The sequence below is a fragment of the Octopus sinensis genome, linkage group LG9 (assembly GCF_006345805.1).
Source record: "Octopus sinensis linkage group LG9, ASM634580v1, whole genome shotgun sequence".
NCBI classification, from domain to species: Eukaryota; Metazoa; Mollusca; class Cephalopoda; order Octopoda; family Octopodidae; genus Octopus; species Octopus sinensis.
In genome coordinates, this window is record NC_043005.1 from 93,637,597 (window position 1) to 93,664,363 (window position 26,767).

General features: G+C 37.3%; 1 protein-coding gene across 3 annotated transcripts in view; it reads right to left on the reverse strand.

Annotated features, from left to right (window-relative positions):
* Window positions 1–1,024: 1,024 nt before the first annotated feature.
* The window catches only part of LOC115215580 (splicing factor 3B subunit 1), a 52,032-nt gene continuing 26,289 nt past the window's right edge, over window positions 1,025–26,767 (reverse strand). Inside the window, exons 2-19 of one of the 3 annotated variants that reach the window (XM_029784787.2) lie at window positions 24,885–24,944; window positions 22,637–22,716; window positions 20,430–20,886; window positions 19,380–19,840; window positions 18,143–18,343; window positions 17,608–17,709; window positions 16,448–16,714; window positions 16,060–16,330; window positions 15,026–15,171; window positions 12,075–12,221; window positions 11,638–11,763; window positions 9,466–9,687; window positions 8,424–8,606; window positions 7,754–7,932; window positions 6,895–7,080; window positions 5,785–6,057; window positions 3,160–3,376; window positions 1,707–1,865 (exon numbers count right to left, since the gene is read on the reverse strand). In XM_029784787.2, the coding sequence (XP_029640647.1) occupies window positions 1,707–1,865; window positions 3,160–3,376; window positions 5,785–6,057; window positions 6,895–7,080; window positions 7,754–7,932; window positions 8,424–8,606; window positions 9,466–9,687; window positions 11,638–11,763; window positions 12,075–12,221; window positions 15,026–15,171; window positions 16,060–16,330; window positions 16,448–16,714; window positions 17,608–17,709; window positions 18,143–18,343; window positions 19,380–19,840; window positions 20,430–20,886; window positions 22,637–22,716; window positions 24,885–24,897 (3,690 nt within the window). In that variant the 5' untranslated portion in view covers window positions 24,898–24,944. Of the gene's footprint in view, window positions 1,866–3,159; window positions 3,377–5,784; window positions 6,058–6,894; window positions 7,081–7,753; window positions 7,933–8,423; window positions 8,607–9,465; window positions 9,688–11,637; window positions 11,764–12,074; window positions 12,222–15,025; window positions 15,172–16,059; window positions 16,331–16,447; window positions 16,715–17,607; window positions 17,710–18,142; window positions 18,344–19,379; window positions 19,841–20,429; window positions 20,887–22,636; window positions 22,717–24,884; window positions 25,994–26,767 lie in introns of those variants that run through there. The other 2 variants (XM_036506170.1, XM_029784786.2) reach the window with 2 other exon arrangements.

Here is a 26,767-nt window from a genome sequence, read left to right on the forward strand (position 1 = left end):
TAAAAAAAAACATCCAGTATGCTCTGTAGAGTGGCTGGCATGTTAGGAAGGGCATCCAGGTGTAGAGACCATGCCATAGCAGAGAGTGGAGGTTGGTGCAGCCTTCTGACTTGCTGGAATCCTCTCAGATAATCCAATGCCAGCATAGAAGAATGTCTGTTAAATCAAGATGATGGTATTTTATAACCAGGGGCCCTTGGCTGCACTTTCCTCACATAATCTTCAGGAATAAACAACAACCTGAAAGGTGACAATGGTTTACACTCACACCTGCACACGTGTGGCTGTGAACATGTCTTGATAGTTGTGAGGAAGAGGTGTCCTTTGCTTGTAATCTTCAATGTCAACGTGTCTGGCGATGCAGAAATATTTGTTTAGCATTAGCAACAGGAAGGCATCCAGCCATAAAAAATTCCATCTCAACAAATTCTCTCTGACCCATGCCAGCATGGAAAAGTGGACATAAAATGAGGTCACGTCTGATTGTGTGACTACTAAACCATACAAAGTTACAAAACACAGACATCAAATTTTATTTATAAATGATAAAAGTGACAGCTGAAAGTCTGGAGAAATATTTGGTTTGATTGATTATAAAGAAGAGGGGGAAAGAAAAATCCAAAACAGACAATTTGTTAAAGTGTTTGAAAGAGAGAGAGAGAGAGAAAGGGTGTGTGTGTGTGTGTGTGTGTGTGTGTGTGTTACAAGTAAGTTGTAAAGTTAATTATAAATTGTTGATGATGATGATGACGACAAGGATCGTGTTTTAGTTGCTGCTGCTGCTGCTGCCACTGGAATCTGAATTATTAAAGCTAACTCACTCTAATAGATTAAAGAAAAAGAAACAGAGCAATTAGAACATTGCTAAAGTCGAACACACTGTAGGAAGAAGGTAAAACGAATAAACGAAAAGGAAAATCTGATTTGCGAAAAGACAAATAGAGATGGAGAAAAAATATTTTTAAAAAGAAAATCTAAAGACTTGAACAATGTTCCCTTCATCACTTGCTGGCTGTTTTTTTGTTTTTTTTAAGTCACTTTGCCAAGAAAAAAAAAAGCTGAATAAAAAGAAAAGAGAGTGGAAAGAAATTGCGTGAGATGTGAGATAGGATGTGTCTTGATCTTGCTGCCTTTCAGGATGGAACTGATTCTGGTGGTGCTTGTGCAGGTTCTGGTAAATACCGATGTTTTTATGAATGTTGGACAGGCAGCTAAGCAGAAACTATACTGAGGGAACTATGTCCACCTTGGAAACAGTCAAACAAATGTATTTCTAGTTATGTAGACATTTCTTTTTTTTAAAAACCTTTTTTCAATGCAATTTCAGTGAAACTAAACAGCCTTTAGTTCAGAAACTTGAGACTTAACCAAGTAGATGTCCTATCATGTAACACGTTGAGGAGATTGTGGGAATATGTAAATGTGCGTGTGTGAGAGACGGAGAAAGAGAAAGAATGTGTTTTCTGAATATTGTTGTTTTATTTCTATTTTGAAGTTCTTCCAATGCCAAAAGCTTCTGATCTGTGCACAGAAGTAAGCTTGAAAAGATTCTCTCTCAATGAAAGAGTCAGGATCTTCACAGTAGTTTATTTACACCGGCACCTCCCGACCATGCGGGCTCGACCTCTCTCTCGCTGTGTGTGTGCCATGTCCAGTTGACAGAATCTAAAACCGGAGGTTCTTGAGTAGGATTCAATCACAAGAAATCATAACATATAATCAAGTTCATAGCGAATGTATTGGTTTTTCACATCATTTGGTATACGAGGATAGGCTGGAATCATGCCGTCTTGGGCACCAATATATACAGTGTTGTACACTTTCCAGTAGACATCTCGCACTTTCCGTGCAGGATGGAAGAGCCCCTGGAAAAGACAAATACAGAAATACTTTTAAAACCTCAGTCAACTGCAACTAAATTTAGTTTAAGAGAGAAACAGTCTATCACCCAACACAATTTCATATAAAATAATTCTAATCAGATACTTTATTAATATCATTATTAAGATTGGAGCTTGGTGCAGCCATCTGGTTCGCCAGCCCTCAGTCAAAATCATCCAACCAATGCTAGCATGGAAAGCGGACGTTAAACGAACGAACGAAACAAATGTTATTCATTTCCAATATTCTGCAAAAACATGTCTGACCATAGGAAATATTATCTTGCTTGGAAATGTAGTTGTAGAAAATCAGCCTCAATAAACTGTTCCAACCCATGCAAGCATGGAAAAGTAGACAAAATGATGAAGTTAATAAAATAACCATTCCTATCCATATATCTTCAATTTACATGCAATATTTTTATTAACAAATTAGATTGATTTCAAATTTTCTGATTTAATTACCTTAAGAATGTTTTCCACCTGAACACTTATACTTACCAGTTACATGAAAACAAAATATTTTTATGGGTTTAATTCGAAAAGGAGGAGCATAACATACAACCCCTTTAAGGGCGCAATGGTGAAGGAAAATGTAGCGTTTCTTACATTGTATTTCTTTATCTTTTAACATGGAAGGAAGCAATGTCCATGACCTTTCCAGGCCCTCACAGACTGGTGGGTGGAAGATATCTTTAATGCAGAATCCTGCCCTGACTGTGTGCAATAGAGTGAACTCTGTTAAATGTGCCCAACATGCCAGATGTTGTTAAATCAAACAAGTAGACCCTGGTAAAATTAGAATTCACAATGCCAAGAACCAGATTAGATACCACAAGGTATCTGATATTCAAGATAATCATTCAGGGTGGATGAATATCTTTTGTTTTTTCATTAGCCCCAGATGAAAGGCAATGTTGACCTCAACAGGTTTTGAACTCAAAGCACACCAACTCAAATGTGTTACAATAAGGAGCAGCATACCAAGGACGCTACTGCTTTGAATCCTGGAACTGATTCGGCCAGTTCCTTGTTTACAGATGAGCAAACTGTCCGACCGATGCCAGCATGGAAAGCAGATGTTAAACGACTGCAACAACATGCTGAAGAACACAAAGGCACCACCTGAGCTTGGAATCAAAACCATATTCTTGTGACAGTAAGTGCAACACCCTAACCTTGTGCCTATACAGCAGAAAGTATTTATTTCATAGATGGAGATTTAAATCAACAGGTACAAAGTAATTAAACTATTATCAATCAAATATCCATATCTTACCTGTAGAGCATACTGGAGAATTCTTGCCGACCCCAAACCAACTCGAAGTCCTTCGATGGCTCCCATAAATGCTTGTACAACATGTGGTGATGTTTCAAAAATATTTGGCCAGACATAGTTCATTAAATGATTCAGAGCATCTTCACAGCCAAAACCATACACCCCAAGAGACAAATGTTGGATAGCAGCCATTGCTGTTTGACGATGAACAAGATCTCTGCAAAAGATAAACAATGTCCAGGAAATCTATTTTTGGTGCTAATATGATATATAAACATTTTGTTCTTTTGCTCAATAATTCAAGTCTGCACAAAAATTTTTTTAACATACTCTTTCTCTCCTGCTTTGTTTTTATTTTAATAATGTGACTCCCCTTGGGGTTAGTAGTCTTGCAAGATGCATGGTGACCTTACTAGTATTAGTTGCACTAAAAAGAATCCAGCAGTAAAAAGAATCCATGCCAAAGTAGTCTCTGGATCCTGTCAAACTGTCCAACCCATGTCAGCATGGAACAGAGATGTTAGACGATGATGATTGTGCATTGTTAACACAACTAACAACTCTGATCTTATTTTGATATTTCCCACTATATTTCAACTACAATACCTGCTCTAATTACATTACAGAAACCATCTATGATGCGTAGTAAGGCATCTGAATGGTCTATAAATTTCCTTTCATGAATGTCTCTAACAAAACTTCCGAACCAGGAACATTTTAGGTTGGGGTCCTCAGTCAGTTTGAGAGACAACCATATGAACCCTAAATGTCTGTACAGGAAATGTGTCATTTATTACTATTTTGTACTTAGGCTCCTTTGTACTTCTTTTTTTTTTCTGAACTCTAAACCGCTTTTTCAAACTGGAAACTGTACTTGCAATGACAGATTCAGCCATGAGAACCATGTTGTCGTCATATAAAAGTTTCCAAGGACTAAAACTGAAATTGCCACTAATCCTGAACCTGCTTACAGATCAACACAAGCTCTCTCTCAAAAACTTCCTTCTTACACATGGCTTTCTCAGTTCCCGTGGAAGAAGTAGACCCAGGAAAACCTGGGACAAGGTGGTGAAGCACGACCATCGAACTGAGGCAATGACTAGCAATCAAGACCTTTGGAAATATGCTGTGCGTGAGAAGACCCAGCAGGACAAGTGAGTCCATCCCAGCCAGCCCACTTATGCATGCCTTTCCTTCCCTTGGACACACGAAGACCTGTTGAGGCAAGCGAAGTCGAAATCGAACCTCATCCGACGACAGGCACCCATGCCAACCTCCCTTCATTGGACATTAAACTCTGCTTGCGAAGACCTGTTGGGGCAAGTGAAATCAGAATTGAAATTGAACCAATCCTATGAATGGCATCCGGCAGTTGCCAGGGCCACTGGACTGACTCGTGTGCAGTAAAAAAACACCGTTTCAACCCTGTGCTTGAGGAGATCCATTGAGTCAAGTACACCAACATCAAAAATCAATGGAAACTGCAGTTGTGATCCCTCCGAACGTGGCCGATGCCAGCGCCGCCTAGACTGGCTTCCATGCTGGTGGCACGTAAAAAGAACCATCCGAACGTAGCCGATACCAGCTCCGCCTTGACTGGCTTCCATGCTGGTGGCACGTAAAAAGCACCAATCCGGTTGTGGCCGTTGCCAGCCTCGTCTGGCACCTGTGCCGGTGGCATGTAAAAAGCACCCACTACACTCACGGAGTGGTTGGCGCTAGGAAGGGCATCCAGCTGTAGAAACACTGCCAGATCAGACTGGAGCCTGGTGCAGCCTTCTGGCTTCCCAGATCCCCAGTCGAACCGTCCAACCCATGCTAGCATTTAGAACGGACGTTAAACGATGATGATGCACAGTGCAAAGTCGTAATTGTCTTACTAGACATATGGCATTTGCAACATTGTTATTTGACAATAGAGACAATATTCCAAACTATATCCTATCCAACTTACTTTGGATTAGCTCCACTACAACTTGCTACCATTTGTATAACATGACTCAATAACTTGAGTCTATTCCAAACTATATCCTATCCAACTTACTTTGGATTAGCTCCACTACAACTTGCTACCATTTGTATAACATGACTCAATAACTTGAGTCGTCTGGATTTTCTTTCCCTCGTTGAATTCCTATTACCCTTGTAGCAAGTGATAATGGTACTGCTATTATTGGTCATTAGGGATAAAGCTTTCTTATACAATCTGATTAACTAATCAAATTACATAATCTTATGCTTCCAACAGTTTCCTCCAATAAATCAGTAAATTTCCTTTTTCCTCAGTCATTTTATAAACTCTGCCTGCACAAAGAATGCGTAAAGCTTTTCCTATCTTATTTGCTTCCCATCAAAGATGGACTTTAAATAATGATGATGATTTATATTCAATAACTTATTGGCATAATGTTATTCACATCTAAGCTTCCTGTCTTGTAAGATACTAAGAAACAAGTGAAACTGCATAATTTTGAACACACTTTTTTCCAGTTGACATAAAAATATCTGCCAACTAACAACTTCATCTTAACACTAATCTTGTTTCAGAGCAGTCAACAGGACGACCTTAACCTGACAAATACCAGTCAAAGATATATACAGCAGCATAATAAAAAAAACCCTTACCTGTCCATTAAAGCATCTTCAAGTAATGAAGTGACTGCATATATGTAATCTTTTGCCATTTCACCAATGTACTGGAACATGAAGGATAATGACTTAAGCACACCAATTTGGACATTCAGCTCAGGAACTCTGTATTCATTCATCAGTGCAGGGAGGACAGTGAAAGGGGAGCAGGTTTCAGCTACAATGGCAATAGCTACAGTGGTACACACACGATTCTGTCGTTCTTGGACTTTCAGGTTGTTTAAAAGTGTTGCTAAGACATCATGAGGGCTATAAGAAAAATATACAACAAAGTAAATTTGTTATCACCACTAATGATTTAATTACTCCTGTAATATAAGAACAAAAATTAGAAGCAGGAATTAATATGAATTATAAATTTTAAATGCAGTTGATGGCCAGAATCTGTTATTAAGTTTTCAAATGGTTTTTATTTTCTAATCGGACCATTTGGAAAAGACAAAGATTTGAAGCATATATGACATCATTAAGATCTAATGTTTCCAGAACAGCATGTATTAGAAGAAAAAACTGATCTTATTTTTCATTTTTTATTGATATTAGTATGAAATTCTAAGTAAATTAATATTTTCCTAATCTAGTTAAAACAATGTCCATAACCTGTGAAGAGCTTTTTGGTAAATATCTCTTCTGCAGCAACTGAAAAAGTTGACTTTAACAACCTATTTTTTAGAGATGCTGAAAAGGTGGTTATATATAATCCAAAAAAATGAAGGTTTTATTCTTATGAAAGTAATGACGTTTTTTGTTTATTTATGATTGAGAAAACAAAAACAAACATAAAAATCTTGCTCAAGAACACGATTTAATATTTAAAGTGGAAAACTGAAGTAGTACAAAATGTTCCTTGGAAAACCTTCTGTGAAAGTTCATGTTGATAATCATTTTTTAACCATTTGATAATCACAATAAAACAATTGTTTCCTATTTTAGAGATTTAACAATGACATTGGAAAACAAATGACTAAAGAAGTTAAAAGCATAAACAATGGGGAGTTTTTTTTTAAAAACTGTATTTTACTTTCACTTTCAAAGTTAAACCATTTAATCTCAGTTATTTCTCAAAAGTACTGAGGTGTGACCTACCCAATAGCCTTTGCAATATACCCAAATGTATTCACTGTGGCTCGGCGAATTGCCTTTTTGTGAGCTTTTAACAGTTCAAGGAGTTCAAAACAGATCCTCATCCATTCTCTTGCCGATACAAATTCTGCTCCACGATCAGCAATTCGTCCAACTAAATCTATGCAGTTTTCTTGTACTTTCTCTTGTCTGGCAAAGAAAAAACAATAAAAATGAGTGAGCTTAAAGCTAACTATTACTAAATAAACTGTTCACAATAAGCAAATAAGTTTACTAAGCATTTCTTGTTGGTGCAACAACCAATTACAAATTTAATAAGTACCCGTCTATAACAAGTGTCTCCTTTGTGTAAGCAGACCTGCTCCTCACATAAAGGAAATACTTGTTATAAACTCATGGCAATAAAACTTCACACACCTGAAGATTACCTTAATGATCATCATCTATGGTTGCCACAAAGACTAATTTAATGGACTTTTTATATACAATGCCCTTTAAATGGATAAGAATAAGCAAGGGCTCCCAGCATAGCCAAGACACATTAGTGGATTCACTGATGGAAAAGTCACATTCTGCCATTTAGAGATGTTGTGAACACTGCAAGCGGCAGTTGACTGAAGAATCTTAGAGTCTCACTTTCCAGAGCTGAGCAACATATGTATTAGTATAATCTAGATATTGCTATTAACACAAACATGGTCAGAATTTGTGTTTTTTGTGCTCATATATCACAGCAGGTGAAAAAGTAGTATTCTCTGCATGTTAGTGGGTCAGTGGGAGAACAAGTGAAATGGCTTCTGCAGAAAATACAGCATTAACTAGATTCTTCAAATCATAATATTAAAAGTGCAAAGTATCTTACCTGTTCTTTAGAATTGGTGTTAGTCTAGGGAGGAGATCTTTGATAGGAGGTGTCATCTTGGTCATTCCTATAACATTGACAATACCTTTCAGTGCCCCCAGGATGCTTCCTAACACTTCAGGGTATTCTTCTCCCAAGTACTCATATAATACAACACCCAAGTGGCCCATCAATTTCTCCTACAAATCAAAATACAAGGAAGAATTCTTTCAAAATCTGTCACAAAAACCTAAAATATATTAGAATTCAAAACAATGCTGAAGACGAATATGTGATTAGCAATACAGTTTATCAACATTCCCGGAATAACACTGGTATGTAAAAGGACGAGAATTTGAATGGCGACAACATGCTTTGAGAAACGTCTATCATACCAGTTGTCTCCCCTTAACAACAAATCTCGTGCATCTATCAAGAACGCTTTGATATTGTAACAGCAATTCATTTCAGAGATAGGTTCCCTTCTGACATACGAAAAAAATTTACTGTTCAAGTAAGAAAGAGCTTATAGGTTGTTTTCTCAAAAAATATGCATACAATTATATATACGCCTTTTTTAAAATAATTATTGCACATAAAATTTTTACTTACAGCTGCTGCTTCCTAAGCAAAAAAAATTCTGGCACATTTACAAAATTGTTAAGGTAAAAGTTAAATAAATTGCATCTACCTCTTGACAAGTTTTCATAACAACTGCAATTCTTGATATCAAATCTGCTGCTTGCTGTCTGACCTTGGCAGATTTATTGTTAAGACGCCATAATATAGTACCACAAATCTGGGGCAAATATGGTTTTACTCTTTTCCCAAGGGCATTCACAACAGTTCCAAAGCCATTCAACATGACAACATCCTAATGAGAGAAATTGTAGAAAATTGCACATTAATAAGCAAAAGATCCATTTATAAGCAGAAACTTTACAATCATCAGAAATAAAAAGAAGTGAATAAGAGACAACAGTATAAAAATTTATATAGAAAAAAATATACTTCACAACTTTTTTCTTCTTCAATCACTGAATTCATAAAATTTGATGTGCTAAGATTTTGTCAAAGGGAATTTTTTCACTTTTGTCTCAATCAAAATCAACTTTATTTCTCCATTTTAATTAAGAAAGTTTAACACATGTTTTATAGTTTTTATATACTGTAATAAAGAAATGGGTCTACTAGATCGTTAAAATATGCATTGACAGGTCCACAGCTCTAGTACTACAGATATGGTTAGAAAGTGACAGAAAAGAATCTCAAGACAGATTCTTCAAGTTGAGCCAACCATCAGGGAACCTAGGAATCAACCATGAGCAAGATGTTTGGATAACAACTGTAGTGTCAAATGGTCGTATTTGGGAATCCAGCTGGAGAGCTTGTTGATAGTTGTTTCTGATAGGACTCTACCTCTATGACTATTCCATGGACAGGGGGCAGCAAAAATAAGGATGATTAAAAAGATTATTTAGAGGTAAAGAGAACATCCTGCTAAGAATGGCAGACATTATTTCTTGATAATGGTCGTTTAAGAATTAAGAACCCTTGTGAAACGTATTTTCCTTACAAGAAAATTAAATTTCCTTGATGTAAAAACGTCTTTTGCTTGTAATTCCAAGTATTAACTGAATTATTATTTAAACGTTAAAAGAATTTTATTTTACCTGTTACAACAGAAATAAAGATTGCAAGAGGAGCAAAAAAAAAAAAAAAAAGACATTTACCTCTGTTGTCTGTTCCTGGAAGGCATATAATATACCATCAATAAGTTGTTCTTCTAATCTTGAATCTATATCAGCAGCACCGAGGTTACCCATAACCTTCTCTATTGTCTCCATAACCATCTTTCTGTATTGTTCAGCTTCATCTTTCAGATCATCCACAATACGTACTATAATTTCGGCAGCTCCAACTTTGTTAGCAATTTCCACTGTTGTGTCGACCAACTAATAAAACAGTCAATAAAACATTAGTTATGCTCTGTGGCATTGAGGTGCTCTGGGGTGAATACATGCAACAACCATGTAGCAAGGAGTTCGTAAAAAACCCTACTTCCAAAAAGAGCTGCTTTACTTAAATCACATAAAAAAAAACACACGTGAATCAATGCAGAAACTAGGGACAGACAAGTGGTTGGTGAGAGCTGTACAGTAAGGTGAGGGTTGGCAACAAGTACAGCAAAGAAGTCAGGATACAAATAGGGGTTCACCAAGGATCAGTCCTCAGCTCCCTCTTGTTCATCATAGTCCCTCAGGCCATAACAGAAGAATTTAAGACAGGCTGCCCCTGGGAGTTCCTCGGTGCTAAGAACAAGAGAAGTTTCAGCAAGGTCTAGAATCAAAGGGCTTTAGAGTTAACCGAGCAAAAACCAAAGTCTTAGTAAGTACGAAGGCAGACAAATCACAAATCCCTTCAGATAAATGGCCCTGCTCAACCTGTAGAAAAGGCGTAGGTAGAAACTCCATAGGATGTATCCGGTGTAAGATATGGACACATAAGAGGTGCAGCAATATCAGAGGAAGGTTAACAGGGAAAATAGCTTTCATGTGTGGAACATGCACAAGTACAATGAACACTGAAAATGTACAGAAAATAGACTCCATCAACTGCCAGTGGAGTAAGCTAGGAGTAGTAGATAGCTTCTGTTATCTAGGTGACCAAGTTAGTAATGGAGGGAGATGCTCCAAGAGTGTAGCTGTTAGAATAAGAATAAAATGGGCAAAGTTCAGAGAGATTCTACCCCTGCTGGCAACAAAGGGCCTCTCCCTCAGAGTGAAAGGCAGACTGTATGATGCCTGTGTAGAAACAGCCATGCTACACTGCAGTGAAACATGGGCTGTGACAGCCGAGGACATGCATAGGCTTGAAAGAAATGAAGCCAGTGTGTTGGATGTGCAATGTCAGTGTGCATGTACGACAGAGTGTAAGCATCTTGAGAGAAAAGTTAGGCATAAGAGGCATCAGATATGGTGTGCAAGAGAGACGACTGCACTGGTATGGTAATGTGATGTGTATGGACGACAACAGCTGTGTAAAGAAGTGCCAATCTCTGTGGAGGCAACCTGTGGTAGAGGTAGACCCAGGAAGACATGGGAAGGGCTTCACAGAGACAATGACTAGTGACCAAGACCTTTGATACATGCTGTGCTTGAGAAGACCTGTCAAGCCAAGTGAAATCATAGACATGGCCAATGCTGGTGTCACGTAACTAGCATCTGCTGTGCCAGTGGCATATAAAAAGCACCTTTCAAGCATTGGGCCTCATGGAGGTAAGTGAAAAGCACCATTTGAGTATTGGGCCTCATGGATGAATAACCAAGACTTTTGGCATTATGCCGTGCTTGAGAAGACCCATCAAACCAAGTAAGATCACATTTGTGGCAGACCCACCAAGCCAAGTAGAATTGTAGCTGTGCCGATGGCATGTAAAAGCACCTATTACACTCTTGGAGTGGTTGGTGTTAGGAAGGACATCCAGCTGTAGAAACTATGCCAAATCAGACTGGAGTTTGGTGCAGCCTTCCAGCTTACCAGCCCTGGTCAAACCATCCAATCCATGCCAGCATGGACAACAGACATTAAATGATGTTAAAATTTTCTTTCAAAATTTTATCATCATTTTAAAACAGGGAATTTATATCATAAAACCAGAGGCTGTTTCCAGATGATCGGTATCAAAAGGATTAAGAGATACATAAAAACCAGTCTCTCCTCATCACACAAAATGATGAATTACAAACATATAAATACTTTACAAATGACTGCTCAGTAACTTAGTATTTTATCAGGTTATCAATAAATTTTACTTTTATTACATCAAACAATGAGTGAAAGAGAGAGAAAACCTGCAGTGGTATGCATGACAAACAAAATTAGAACATCATGAAGAAGCCTACCTGGCGATAATTCCTTCGGTCTAAAGCCATTCTCTGGTTCCAGAAGTGCTTAAAAAATGGTGGCAAAATTTCCTCTTTGATGTATTGGGGTTCCACACCATCCGTAGCACAACACTGCTTCACTACCTAGCAATTTCAATAATAATTCAAATATTATTAAATAAAGCAAAAATTAACAACAAAGATACTAACAGTTATATGACATTTCTTTATTACTGACATAGAGTCAAGAAACTTACAAACTGAGAAACAAAAATTTGAATTCATAGTTAAGATATTTCTTTCTACCATAAGCACAAGGCTTTAAATTTTGTGAGGAGGGGCTAGTTGAGTACATTGACTCCAGTGATCAACTGGTACTTACTTTATGAACCCCAAAACAATGAAGTGCAAAGTTGACCTCAGTGAGAGTTGAACCCAGAACTATGTTTACCAACCTTTAACACAATCTTTTTCATTTCTTCATCTGGAGACTGAAATTCTCGAATGAGGATTAACATCACTTCTCTGGTGTAGTAGTTGGCGTATTCAGCATCCATCAATGGAATAAGATAACCAATGGCTTTCAAAAAGGCAGCTAGACCCTGTCAATCACACAACCAGCAGAGAATTGGCTTAGAAAATAACATCAAGTTAACAAAAAAAACAAAACAAGATAATCATTATCATCAACAGTTCACAGCTGTTTTCCATGCTGGCATGGACTGGACAGTTTGACAGGAATATGTCAGAGAATTGCATTGGGTTCCAATGTCTGTTTTGCCTGGAGGCTCTACCTAATGACAAAAATATACAAGATAATTTGTCAACAAAACAATTCCTTCGGAAACATTTTTTCATGCTAAGAGTTGCTGAAGTATGGAACAAACTGCTGGCATCAGTTGTTAGTTGCCGGAGCACTGCATCCTTCAAAATTTCCATGCTTTCTGAGATTCGCCAACACTACACCTGATTTTCTCCCCTCCATACACATGCAAGCATCTATCTGACTCATACACTGTTCACTTCCCAGACATTTGTACATTACTACATATTCCTTATATGCACTTTTGAAAAGTTATGGTGCACCTGAGCACTGTATACAATAATTTCATTATTATTATATTATTAATAAATATCTTTAGCAATCATCTCGCTTAAATATGACGCCTTATACAGCTGTTTGGCTCAAGGATGCCAAACATTTCACATGTCATCGTCATCATCATCGTTTAGCGTCCGCTTTCCACGCTGGCATGGGTTGGACAGTTCAACTGGGGTCTGGGAAGCCAGAAGGCTGCACCAGGCCCAGTCTGATCTGGTAATGTTTCTACGGCTGGATGCCCTTCCTAATCCCAACCACTCCATGTGTAGTGGGTGCTTTTTACGTGCCACCGGCACAGGTGCCAGACGAGGCTAGCAAACGGCCACAATCGGATGGTGCTTTTTACGTGCCACCGGCACGGAGGCCAGTTGGGGCGGCGCTGGCAACAGCCACGTTCGGATGGTTCTCTTATCTGCCACCGGCACTGGTATCACAGCTGCAATTTCCATTGATGTTGATCGATTTTGATTTTCATTTGCCTCAACAGATCTTCACAAGTAGAGTTTTGTGTCCCAAGAAGGAAAGGTATGCATAAGTGGACTGAGGCCACGGATTATGGTCTCACTTGTCCTGCCAGGTCTTCTCACGCACCGCATACTTCCAAAGGTCTCGGTCTCTAGTCATTTCCTCGGTGAGACCTAAAGTTTGAAGGTTGTGCTTCACCACCTTGTCCCAGGTTTTCCTGGGTCTACCTCTTCCACAGGTTCCCTCAACCGCTAGGGTGTGGCACTTTTTCACACAACTATCTTCATCCATTCTCGCCACATGACCATACCAGCGCAAACGTCTCTCTTGCACACCACAACTGATGCTTCTTAGGTCCAACTTTTCTCTCAAGGTACTTACACTCTGTCGAGTATGAACACTGACATTACACATCCATCAGAGCATACTGGCTTCATATCTTGCGAGCTTACGCATATCCTCAGCAGTCACGGCCCATGTTTCACTGCCATGTAGCATGGCTGTTCGTACACATGTGTCATACAGTCTGCCTTTTATCACCAGCAGAGGTAAGAGCTCTCTGAACTTTGCCCATGCTATTCTTACTCGGCAGTTACACTTTCAACACACCTGCCCCCGCTACTGACTTGGTCACCTAGGTAACGGAAGCTATCAACTATTTCTAGTTTTTCTCCCTGGAATGTGGCGGAAGTTGGTCTCTGCGCATTTTCAGTGTTTATTGCTCCTGAGCATCTGCACATACAAAAACTATCTTCCTAGTTAGCCTTCCCTTGATGTTGCTGCACCTCTTATGTCAGTGGTTACAAATTCATAACTGCCAAGCCATCATCAGTATCTCTAAAACTAATGGTTCCTAATTTAGGCACAAAGCCAGCTTGTGATGCGAGTATGTTAGTTGACAGCATCAACACCAGTGCTTGACTATATCAACACCAAAAGGAAGAAAGGTAAAACTGACCTCAGAAGAATTTGAACTCTGAATACAAAGAGTCAGAACAAACAAGGCTTTTTTCTCTACACCAGCCTTATCTTTCCAGCTTTCGACCTCTTTCCAATATATAACAATTTTATCACAACTGGAAGAATGAAGATAAAGTCAAATTTCCCAGCCGTCAAGTTGCTAAATTCGTTTTTATTAGTAATGCATTAATAATCCAAAACAAGCCACAATAGGTGAGAGACAGGTTTCAGTTTTATTAAGTAACTGAATTTAGGATTAACATTTACAAAATAAATATTTCACTAAGAACATGAGTTGAAAAAAATTTGAAGACATAGTAGACGTAAGTCTCCATAAGCCAGAAGCCATGAGGATTAGCTTTGAAATACTTTTAGTTTTAGACAAAATTAATGCTTAATTAACAATATCAATGACAACTGATTGTTTCCAAATTCATATTCTATTATAACTATTATTTGTATGAATATGAGAAATACTTTCTTATAATACACTGTGTACTCCATATATACACACTGCACTTCAAATATATATTGTTCCATAAAGAACGTTTTAGTTTATATGATGCTTGTGTAAAATAACCTTCAAAAATGAGGTTTGTCAGAAATTAAAAAGAGGAATCTGTAATAATGGCATTTAATAGATTTACATATTCATCTCATTTACTCGAGACACCCAAACTTATTTTTGTATTTTCCCAGATTGAATTAAAGACTGAATAAATGGACCGAGAAAGCACAAATACTTTAGGATGCACATGAAAGTTAAATTTGCTCTTAAAGATACTTTTATAGAAACAAACAGGATAAAGACACTGACTGAAATGATTTGTAAATTGTATGAAAGCAGAAAAATCTAAGATTGATGGTACTTTCACCTACCTTTCCTCTGTGTTGTCTGATACCCTTCCATAAGGGTTTGAGCACACTATCAAAGGACTCAATACCATAAGGTGTAGCAGCTTCAGCTAAAGCTGCCAACGCTAAAGCTGTGATGGTTCGCACTTTCTGCTGCTCATCAATCAGACCTATCAGAAAGAACCAAAGTAAACATCAAATCCAATAATCTCATCTAAAAACACAAGCTCATTATCTTAGCAGCAGATTGGAAAGTTACAAAGTTTTCATACCACAGCAGACATATTTTTTTAATAAAATTAAATACAAAACAGAAAAATATAAAAGAACAAATAACAGTTCAAGAATGGCTATTTCATTTACTAAGAAAAGCTTGGTGTACCAAATGATCCACAAAGCTACAGTTTTTTGATGGATTCAAGTGCAAATATATCAATGGTGACACAGCAAAGAATAATAAAATTAATAATAATCCTCCCTACTATAGGCACAAAGTTTGATCAACCCCCTAGTGTTTATCAGGTACTTATTTCATTGACCCCCAAAAGGATACAAGGCCTTGAACAGCATTTGAATTCAGAGTGAATAATATATATATACATATATATATATATATACATATAAAGCTGAAGTTGTCTGTGTATGGCAGGTTTGGTAGCCTTCAACTAACACTATCTCCTCCGAGACCCTGTGGTGCAAGTTGACCAAAATTGAGAGTATGATAGAAGAAGGCTTGCACTTCCTTCCGTAGAAGAAAAAATTCAAATCGGACCATGTTAACACCAAAAATTATTTACATCAAAAAGGTGCTTTTTTTTCTATGAAAATCCCTATTTTTTTAATGATTTTTTGACTGCTGTGTCGCCATTTTTCGGTGTATTTCAACCAGAAAAATGTTCAGTTAAAGAGAATAACATAATGCAAAATTTTTACTTTTCAAAAATTCCAATTGTAAAGGGTCGAAACAAACCCGAGCAACGCCAGGCGATACTATATTATATTATAATATTATATATATGCACACATACACACATATTAAATAACAGAAGTTAACTCACCATGTTCAATAATTTCCACTAAACTTTTCAAATGAGGAAGAATAGCACAGCCCATAAGAATAGCAATTTGTTGGACGATTTTGATCCCAGTATGTCTTGCCTGCCAAGATTTTTTGCTTTTACAAACAGCCTTTAGGAAAGGCAGAAGGGAAGGGATCCCAAGAGCAGATGCGACAACTGCAAATGCTCTGGCTGTGGTGTTACGTACATACTCGTCCATATTGTCAATATCTGGTCTCATTGTAGAAATCATGGTGGCCAGACCTGCCGCCTGAAAATAAGAATTAAGTGAATGAGTCATAGAAAACCTTAAAACAAATAAAACTGCAGAGAAATATTTGAGATTATACAACAGCTTCAAAACAAAGCAGGATTTAATAATACTCACTTTTGCCAAATTAGATATAATTTCTCTGCCTTCAACTCTGGCATAGTAGTCTTCATCAATCAATAACGGTTCAATAACAACAAGAATTTTGTGCACATAAGGTCGCACCAAATCATCCAGTTTGTAGAGGATACGATCAATAACTTTCACGAGTAAATGTCGTTCTTGATCTTCAAGTGTGGGTGACATTAGCAAAGGTAGGATTTGGTTGAACAATGGACCAGCACCAAAATCTCGAGCTTTATCAGTGATTTGTCTAAGAGCAGCCTTAAAAAAAAAAGTGAAAATTCATAGATAAACACATTAAAAAAAATACACACAGATAATTCATTTTATTAATTACTTTTAAAAATTATATCACTTTTACATGTGACCTAATGATAGATTCATAATTTATTTTGACACAAATCACCAAAATGTTGTCAGGGAAATTTTTGGAACACTCTTACAGCCACTCTTTACATGATGCCATAGGGTTGAACGAAATACAGTTTGAGACAAAATAGTTTTGCACATCTGCTAATGATTTATTATAGCAAATATGTTAACAGCTGAACAATACGAATTACTTTTGTTACCATAATTCTGTAGAAATATGCTACCTTTGAAAATACTAGAAAATTTCATGAAACAATTCATCATTATTAAATTGGTGGAGGCATAACATGAAATTTTGATAGAAGATCCACTTTAAACAAATTTATATCATAGAATTAGGGGTGTCTTTGGCAGGTCAGTATCAAAAGGGTTAATATGACAAACGTATAGTATTATGGGTTTCATAGCCAGTAATCAGAGTAACCCTTGCCTTAAAGTTACAGTTTCAACTGATGTTTGCAAGACTGCAAAGCATACTGCAAACACACAACCATTTATAAAAGAAAGTAAAACTGGTCCGTAAAAGAAATTCTCCTGAATATAATTGTTCTACCTCACTGCAAAATACCATCCATGATTTCTGAAAATATTTTTTTCTACATTAAATTCTAAATATAAATATTTTAAGACTTGAATAAAAAAATTATCGATGATGGGACAAAAACAAAGTTTCCTCAAACGGCAGTTTAAATTTTTCAAAAGGTGAGTACTATAGTAATAACAAATATTTCTCCAAAGATTCCTAGCCTAAATAAGAAATGACAGAAAACATGTTGTTTTACCTTTCTCATAGGAGGTGTACCATTCTTAATTTTCAATAACAATTTCATAATTTTTCTTTCTTTCTGTTCTTTAGGAGTGAGTGTTTCTTCGTCCACATCAACCTGACAGAGAAAGGATTGAACAGAGAGATGACAACATAGGTAACTAAAACAATTAGCAAAAGCATGGTGCAGGCAACAAACTTTTCTATGAAACATTAAAGGGAAAATGTAATTCAACAAAATTCGTTTTAAGTAGAATAATTTAACTGACAAAAGAAGAGTAAACTCAATATTTTGTTTTACTATCAAATGCAAATATATAATTCAACATTTAACATCTGGTTGAAAATTTTCAAAGTCAAAAGTTCAGTAATGATTGAGCAGAAAATACAAATGGATATTGTGTCAATTCATGTCACACAAGACACTAAGATTTAACCTTAGGATATTAAAGAACTGATCTATATCTTCAGTTATTTATTCTTTGCATTACTAAACCTAATGAGAACTAATAACAAATCCAGTAGATTAATAAAAACAAAAGCCTTCTTACCAAGAGTTTGTCAAAATACTGCATGTCATCTGGTTTCATCATTGGTAAATTACCTTTAGGTTGCATGTCAACAATTGAAACCTTGCTGTCTGGTGTTTGCATTCGGAATCCCATTGGGGTTCCTGCCATTGGTGTGGGAGTGGCAGTTAGTTTACGAGCTGGAGTTCGAATTGGTACATAGCCAGCAGGTGGTTGGAGGATCTGAAAAATATTAAAAAATTAAATTAAAAAAAAAAACCATACAAGCATCAAATGTATTTACCATAGGTTTAAACGAGTGTAATAGTATTTATGCTAAAATAGAATCTTATATATTGAACAATTAAGGAATAGAGAAAATATCAGTGAGTGAATGAACATGGAGAACTGTGATTAGAGTGCAAGGTTTATATATGCACATAGAGTGATGTCTCAAGTGACTCAACTAAATTGATTATATACCTACAAAGAGCAATGAGAATTACTTACAAGCAACAGAGTAAGTTATCAAAACTCCATTCTGACCCACTACTGCTAGTGTCAATGAACATAAAAGCCAGATGCTAGAGTCATTTGTTGGTAGGATAGTAGGTCGCCAGCAAACACAAATTTCGTGAATTTTACTCGGGCTCTAACTTAAGAGTTTCATCATTAACTTACACTTCAACATTGCGTTATCATAATTCTAAAATCCAAATAGTTATGAAATAACCTCAAAGAGAAAAGAAAATGTGAGGATGGAATAACGAAGTTTGTGGAAGACTACACTTATCACTTTTGCTACCTTATTTCTCTTGAAATACACTGCTTTTGCTTCAGTTTTTAAAACGAAAAATTTAATAAAAAAAACTTTGCTGCTATTAAGCTCAAGTTTGAAACATGAATTAACAAGAAATTTTCATGCAAAGTTTTAATTTAGATGACTTTAACCCTTTAGAATTCAAACTGGCCAGACCTGGCCTCCCACACCTATCCTTACAATGTCGTTCTAGAAATAAGCAATCTCGAAGCTACGAGATAATGTGAGATGAACTGAAAACAATGAGAATAAATGGACATTACATTTGACAGAGTAATCTGAATGCTTAATGGTTAAACAAAGGATTTTATCAAAGAACAAGGGGTGGTCTTAGTCAGTTTGGTATCAAAAGGATTAAATGAAAAATAAAGGATGTTTCAAAAACAATCTAACTCATTATGCAACTGAAAATAATTTATGAAAATCATTTAGAAACAAAAGTAGGAGCAATGAAATAACCTTATAGCCTGTAGGAAACATGGAATCAAGTTCTTCATCTGACAGAGGTCTGTTCCTCTCATCCAACTCTCTCTGCCAAGTATAAGCCTGTAGTTGTTCAGGTGTCATAGACATGAGATGGCCAGGTGTAGGTGTAGCCATGGCCATGGCTTTCTGGCCTGTAGGTGTGGTACCACCCGGAGTCATGCCTCCAGGGGTCATATTTCCAGGTGTCATCCCACTCGGAGTCATTCCACTTGGTGTCATATTTGTAGGTGTCATGCCACCTGGTGTGGTACCACCTGGAGTCATATTTGGTGTCATACTACCTGGAGTCATTCCTCCAGGAGTTGCAGCTGCTGGAGTTTCATCCCATCTCGATCGACGTTTGCTAGCTCCAGGTGTAGGTGTATCTTGAATAAGATCCCCACCTCGGTCAGTCCTTGGGGTTTCAGCCCAGCCACTGCCATGGCCAGGAGTTTCTGTAAATATAAAACCACAATGATTATTAATCTTGTTTCAAAGTTAGGCACAAGGCCAGCAATTTTGGACAAAGAATTAAAGAAATTCCACTATTTTGTCCAACAATTCTACCCACTCATTTCAATAAAATCCTCTTTTACCATGGTTCCTTACCCAAAGCATTCACTCTAATAACTCCTGTACAAGTCAACAAAATATGCACTAGATGTAACAAGGCATGTCAGTGTATCATATCCATATCTGGCTAAATGCATACATTTCAAATAGCTGTACATCTAGTATTTTTCATACCGATATGCTTAAGATGAGATCCAATGAAGATTATGTTATAAGCAGATAATTGGGAACTAGCCTTTACAGCACATTGTCGCTAAATTTGACTTCTCCGATGAAGCAAAATAAATATGACCACCACATAATAAATCTGATCACCATTTTTTTTTATAAATGTGAATTTGTAACTAGTTTTAAATATTTAAGGCCTGTTTTCATTAACCACTAAATTATGAAGTGGAATCATTATCATCTAATCACTGAGAAAAGAGAGAGGAGATGGAGGGTAGATAATAGAGAAAAAGAGATAATTACCCCTTTCTGTCTTTGGTGTCTCATCCCATCTATTTCTGCGAGCACTTGGTGTCGCCTGGTGTCCGGGAGTGTCCCTCCCAGGTGTAGCAGCACCAGGTGTGGCATGACCAGGAGTCGCTTCCCAAGCTCGAGTACTCGCACCAGGTGTGGCACTGGGTGTTTCTCCACCCTTACTACGACCTGGGGTTTCGTCCCAGCGAGTGCTGGAAGGGGTATTTGCTGTAGCTTCTGCAGCATCCCAACTGGAACTTGATGTCTTCTTTGCTGGTGTGCTGTCATCTGTTGCTTGATCCCATCGCCGTCTCTTCACCGGTTGTTTCTGAGCCACAGCAGCTGCTGCCGCCGCCGCCGCTGCTGCTACAGATGCTGATGTACTTGAAGAATCTCCTGACGAACCATTGACTGCATGCAACTCTCCTGATTTGGCCTTCTCTACCAGTTGTTGCCGTAAAGCAGCCTGGAAATAAAGAAATAATTCTTATGATAATGGAGCTTATATAGAGAGGAGGAAGGGACAGACAAACACAGAGAGAGAGAGAGAGCTTTTGTGTGCAGCAGATGCACAGGAGCAATAAACACGAAGATGTTCAGAAAACAGATTCCATCACCTGCCAGGAGGAGAAACTAGAAGTAGTTGATTGATTCCACTACCTAGGTGACCAAGTCTGTAGTGGGGGTGGATGCTCTGATAGTGTTGCCACTAGAATAAGAATAGCCTAGGCAAAGTTCAGAAAGCTCCTACCTCTGCTGGTAACAACGGGCCTCTCACTTAGAGTGAAAGGTAAACTGTATGATGCATGTGGGTGAACAGCCATGCTACATGGCAGTGAAACATGGACCATGACTACTGAGGACATACATAGGCTTGAAAGAAATGAAGCTAGTATGATCTGCTGGATGTGTAATGTCAGTGTGTACACACAACAGTGTAAATACCCTGAGAGAAATGTTGGACATAAGATGTGGTGTGCAAGAGAGACGACTGCACTGGTATGGTCATGTGCTGCATATGGATGAGAAGAGCTGTGTGAAGAAATGTCACTCCCTAAGAGTGGAAGGAGCCCGTGGAAGAGGAAGACCCAGGAAGACATGGGATGAGGTGGTGAAGCATGACTTTCAAACGTTGAGCCTCACAGACGCAATGACAGGAGGCTGAAACCTTTGGAGATATGCTGTGATTGAGAAGACCCGACAAGCTAAGTGAGATCATAGCTGTAGCCTATACCAATGTTGCATAACCAGCCCATTTAAAAGTACCCTTGAATCATCTGGTGATATGCTGCGCTTGAGAAGCCCTATGAAGTAAAATCAAAATCAAATCAAGATCTAAATCAAAATGGATATTTGTAGTTGAGGCCGATGCCAGTGCTGCCTGACTGGCACCAGTGCTGGTGGCACGAAATAAGTACCATTTAAGCATGTGTTAATGCCAATGCTCCTTGACTGGCTCCACATGACAGTGGCACATAAAAAGCACCAATCAAACGTGGTCAATGAATGTGGCTGTGGATTTCATGTCACAAATTAACTGATAATCATTAAACACTCCATCTCTGACCTTGCATCTAGCAACATGAAGGTCATTGGTATTCCAAAGTCAAGTAATTGTTGGGGGTGTCATTGTTTTAATGTCAACTTTTCCATGCTTGGATGGATCAGAAGTGACTTTGGTGAGGCAGGATTCTTCAACAGCTCATCCTCTCACTAACCCTCACCTGCTTTCAAGCAAGGTAATATTTTCCTTGACTCATGCAACACCAAACAACCTGGACATATTTTCCTGGAGGATTGTTAACAAATAATAATGATTGTAAAAAAAAAAAAGAGTTGCTGTTCCCAAATAGTGTACATATGTTGAGATAAGGGAATACACACACACACACACACAGATGGACTGCTTCCAGTTACCATCTACTGAATTTCACTCACAAGCTACAAGTCAACCCATGGCAATGGACATCAACCAACAGTATCCATGCAGTGAAAGCTTCAAACCACATAGTTCCTGAATGAACTTCTTAACCACATAACTACATATTTTGTAAAAGCTGATGAGAGAAAGAAAAACCAAAGAACATTGTTCTCTTAATGACATGCATCAATATCATGTGCAAGTTTAAGATTCTGCTCTTTATTGAAGGTTTATTATCAAAGAAGTGAAAAAAAAGGAGACAAAATAAGCATGAGATATGAAAGCCACAACCTACCTGTTGGTGTGTGAGTCGTTGTTCAACCATCACATCAGAGAAAGTTCGTTTGTTCAGTTTTGGATCAGGAGTTTTGCCGCCTGAAAAAGAAAGCAAACAAGGTCACGACAAGATGCCGTGACAAATAAATTCATGTGTAAGGAAATATGAAAACACCTGCATTGCAGTTATCATCTGAAGAACACCTCCAGAAACCATTCCAAGCATTAAATCAAGTCTTGCCCTTCCAACAATATACAGTATTACAATATTGGAAAAGTTTAGAGAAACATAGCAATGAGGAAAAAAGACACAAGACAGAAAGCTTAGAACTAAAAAATTCCTTCGCTGTAGCTTTGAAAATAATTTTACTGAATTCTTTATCACAAATCCTGAGATGCTATCCTTGTAAAATAATCAAATGAGCTACAAAAAAAACTACCTTAGACAAAAGAAAGAAGGATCTGCAAATAATTTACATGGTATAGATACCAAGTTGGAACAAAATAGATCCTAAGAAAGAATTTCCAATGTTGCCCCTGTAAAACTCTGGCCTAAGTAAACAAACTTGAGCAGGGATTTTGATTACATTAAGTTTTATGAAGAAACATATTTAAAAGATAAGAAAGTTATTCTGGCTAGAGAGGTGAAGTAGTCAGTCTTGGAAGAAGAGAAGTATGCATTTGTGACAAATAATTAGATAAGCAGGTCACTGTCGGTCCCACTGGAATGGAATCATTCAGTTAACTTCCCAGCAAATAGTGTGTTTGGTTGGTTGCCTGAGAGTTAGGACTCTAAAAGTGTCATCTTGGCAACAGTGAGAGAATAAATAGCTTGAAAGAACTCTAGCCTTGGTATTCAACCAAAACAAGGAAAGACTGACAGAAAAAAGTATAAATCATTGTTTATGGAGCAATTTTTAAGTAACAACATAATATATAAAACAAATTTTTAAATGTTTGAAACTGATTGCCACATAAGTGAATTCAATATCATTAAATAGATCCACTTCTCATATTGGAAAGAGTCAATCTTGTTAAACTGAAATTAATTTTCAAACTTTATCAGTTTATTTAAGAAAATACCATAGATTGGCACCTCACTCTCTTGTATGAATTACATACCACAAACCTGAGGTAATTTGAAATGTAAAGAAGATAGATTATTGAGATTGAGATAATAACAGTTATTGTTTAGCCAAAAGTAATTTCTGATTGAGTAGACTTATGATGAAAGGCATTCCAACAATGACCATCTAGTCTTTTTCCTATGGGTAGGAGATACAGAACCCCATTATTCAATGTATCCTTTTCTAAGATGGTAGGGTGCTATTTCTAGCAGGCTGAGAACAAAACTGGGGGCATCTTCTTTGGCTCAATAGAAATACAGTAAAACAAGGAGACCATTGAACATTTTATAAAAACGTGGCAACTTGAACAATTATCTTTTCCTTTAGCCCCAGGCTGACCAATACCTCACGGTAGCATGAGGGAAAGAAGATGTAGAAACAATGTGTGTGTGTGTGTGTGAAATGTACACACTTTTTCATGGTTTCATTATTTTTTTGTCAGTATTTTTTTACCCCATGCTGACACAGGTTAGGAGAGATTATTGAGGCAGTATTCTCCACACACACACACAGACAGACAGATAGATAGATAGAGACCAAGTGCCCTCCAAAATACCTATAATACTGCCATCAAACAGAAGTTAGTAGATTCCAAATAGGGTGAAAACAGAAATAAATATGACCAGTCTAAAGGATGATACAGAATACAGGATTTTAACACCTGACCTTTGAGTTAGTTCTTAATACCTTAAATACTGTTTAATGTGATAAACAGACAGAGCCCAAAGTGTTCAAAGTGATCTGTATTTATAATGTTTGTCAACTGTCAACTAATTCTATTAAGACTGAATATGTTTAGTACTGTGGACTTGCAAAACGAAACTAAAAAAACCAGCAGATAAGTAAGGATTTTGGTCACCAAACAGAAAGCCATTATAGCAAAATGAAAAACTTATGAAAACTGTGTAAGAAAGAGTAAACTTTTTCAATAAGTAAACAAATCATTGGAAAGGAAAGACTGATTAGCAATGATGTGATGGTTTTGGAAGAAGTGGAATTAAAGCAAGCATTTCCTCAGAGGGGAGATCAAATTTCATTAAATGCTACAAAAGTAGTTTAGAATGGGAAAGTAAAAAGAAATGCTTGCTCATTTCCCAGCATAAAAAAAAAATACTGTCTTCCTTTTACTATCATACGTACAGTGCAGCTTCATGAGTTAGTGCCATCTTCTGTTCGTGTCTGCTTTCATAAACACCAACCCTAAAATTAGTCTCAGATTAGTGTAGTTCTAGAAACAGAACAAGGAGAGGGTTTAAAAAAAAAATGAAGAAAAGGTTCCAGATAATTCTTCTTTTCCACCAATTCACAGCATGGAACAGCCTTGGCAAAAAAATTATCAAATATAATTTTTGTTTCTTATTTACTTCCTCTCACCCCAAAACATAGAAATGTTGAGTAAGTTCAAAACTATATACATCTAGCATACGTGTACATCTTCTCTCTTAAATAAAATGAGAATATCTTATAGAATTTTGCTTTTCCTACTACATGATGCTACAGAGAAACCAGATTGCATGTTTGTTGCAAAACTAGTTTGGGGGAATCATATCTTAAATATAATTTTAGGAACTGCTAATTGCTATCAGAATAGGAAGTTTGAACAATCATCTCTCTTTCTACAACTTGGCTTGGAGAATAAATTTCTAATCTAAAGAGAACCAAAAAACACTGATTCTATCAAACTGATGCTAATTTCAGATTTTATGAAGTTTTCCTTTGCACCAGGTGAGAAAAACAAAATTACATATAGAAAATAATTTTGCTACTAATTTCATACACAGACTGCAGGCATGATTATGTGGTTAAAAAGTTTGTGTGCCAACCACCTGGTCTGAAGTTCAATCCTATTGGGTAACACCTTAGACAAGTGTCTTCTATCATAACCTTGGGATTGATTTGGTAGACAGAAACTGGAAGAAGCTCATCATATATGTGTATATATGCATGCACACACATACAGTTTGTATGTATGCATGCATAACTATGTGTGTATGCATGTTTCTACACTTTTCTGAAAATTCTCTCAGCCAGAGAGAGTGACTTTGCTGCCATTTCCTCTATCAACAGGTCATCCACTGGTTTTGTGCCTTCGTAGATAATATAGGATATCCCCCACCACCAAAAAAAAGGTAAGGGGAAGCAACAAGAAGGGTATCCAGTTGCATAACAATGCTTTCTTGATACATTTGTCTAACCCAATGACAGCAGGAAAAATGAACGCAAAAACAAATGAATGAAAATATATATATGTATATATAGTATGTGTGTGTGTGTGTGTGTGTGTGTGTGTATATAGATATATATATATATATATATATATATATGCATACACATACACACATCCTATATACAGGGTGCAAATGATATCCATTCACAGCTTTCAGCTGCTAATTTTGCACCAATTCTTTTTACTTTTATTGTTAGCCTATTTTTCTTAAAAACAAGAACCATTTTTGCTTTATTTTTTTTTTTGCAGAATAACTAACATGTGGCTCACTGTCTCACCCAGAATCATGCAGATGGAATTTCCAGCAACAATTATGATCTTTGATGTCATCAGCAATGGTGACGTCATGCTACCCCACTTCTTCCCAAGAAACTCAGGCCAACAAACACCAATGACTACATTCATGTTCTGAGCAAGGTGGTAAAGCCCTAGATCAAGTGGGAAGCTGCAGGGAGGTCATATGTGTGACAACAAGACACTGCACCCTGCTACACCAGCTGGAAGATCCAGGCCTAGCTGTCAAAGAATTTCTTTGATTACACAGCATCTCATATTTGGCCTCCCAACATACCTTACTGCAACCCTCTTGACTTCTTTGTGTGGGTCATGGTGGAATGAGAAGCCAACACATCCAGCTGCAACATGAAGAACAAGCTGAGGGCCAGGATTACCAGGGCCTTCAGGGATCTAAAACAGGAGAAAGTGACAAAAAATCTGTGGCTGGTTCCAAGGCTGCCTGGAAACTGTCATCGAGGCTAAAGGTGGTTTCGTCAAATGAGATCGACAGAACATGTCT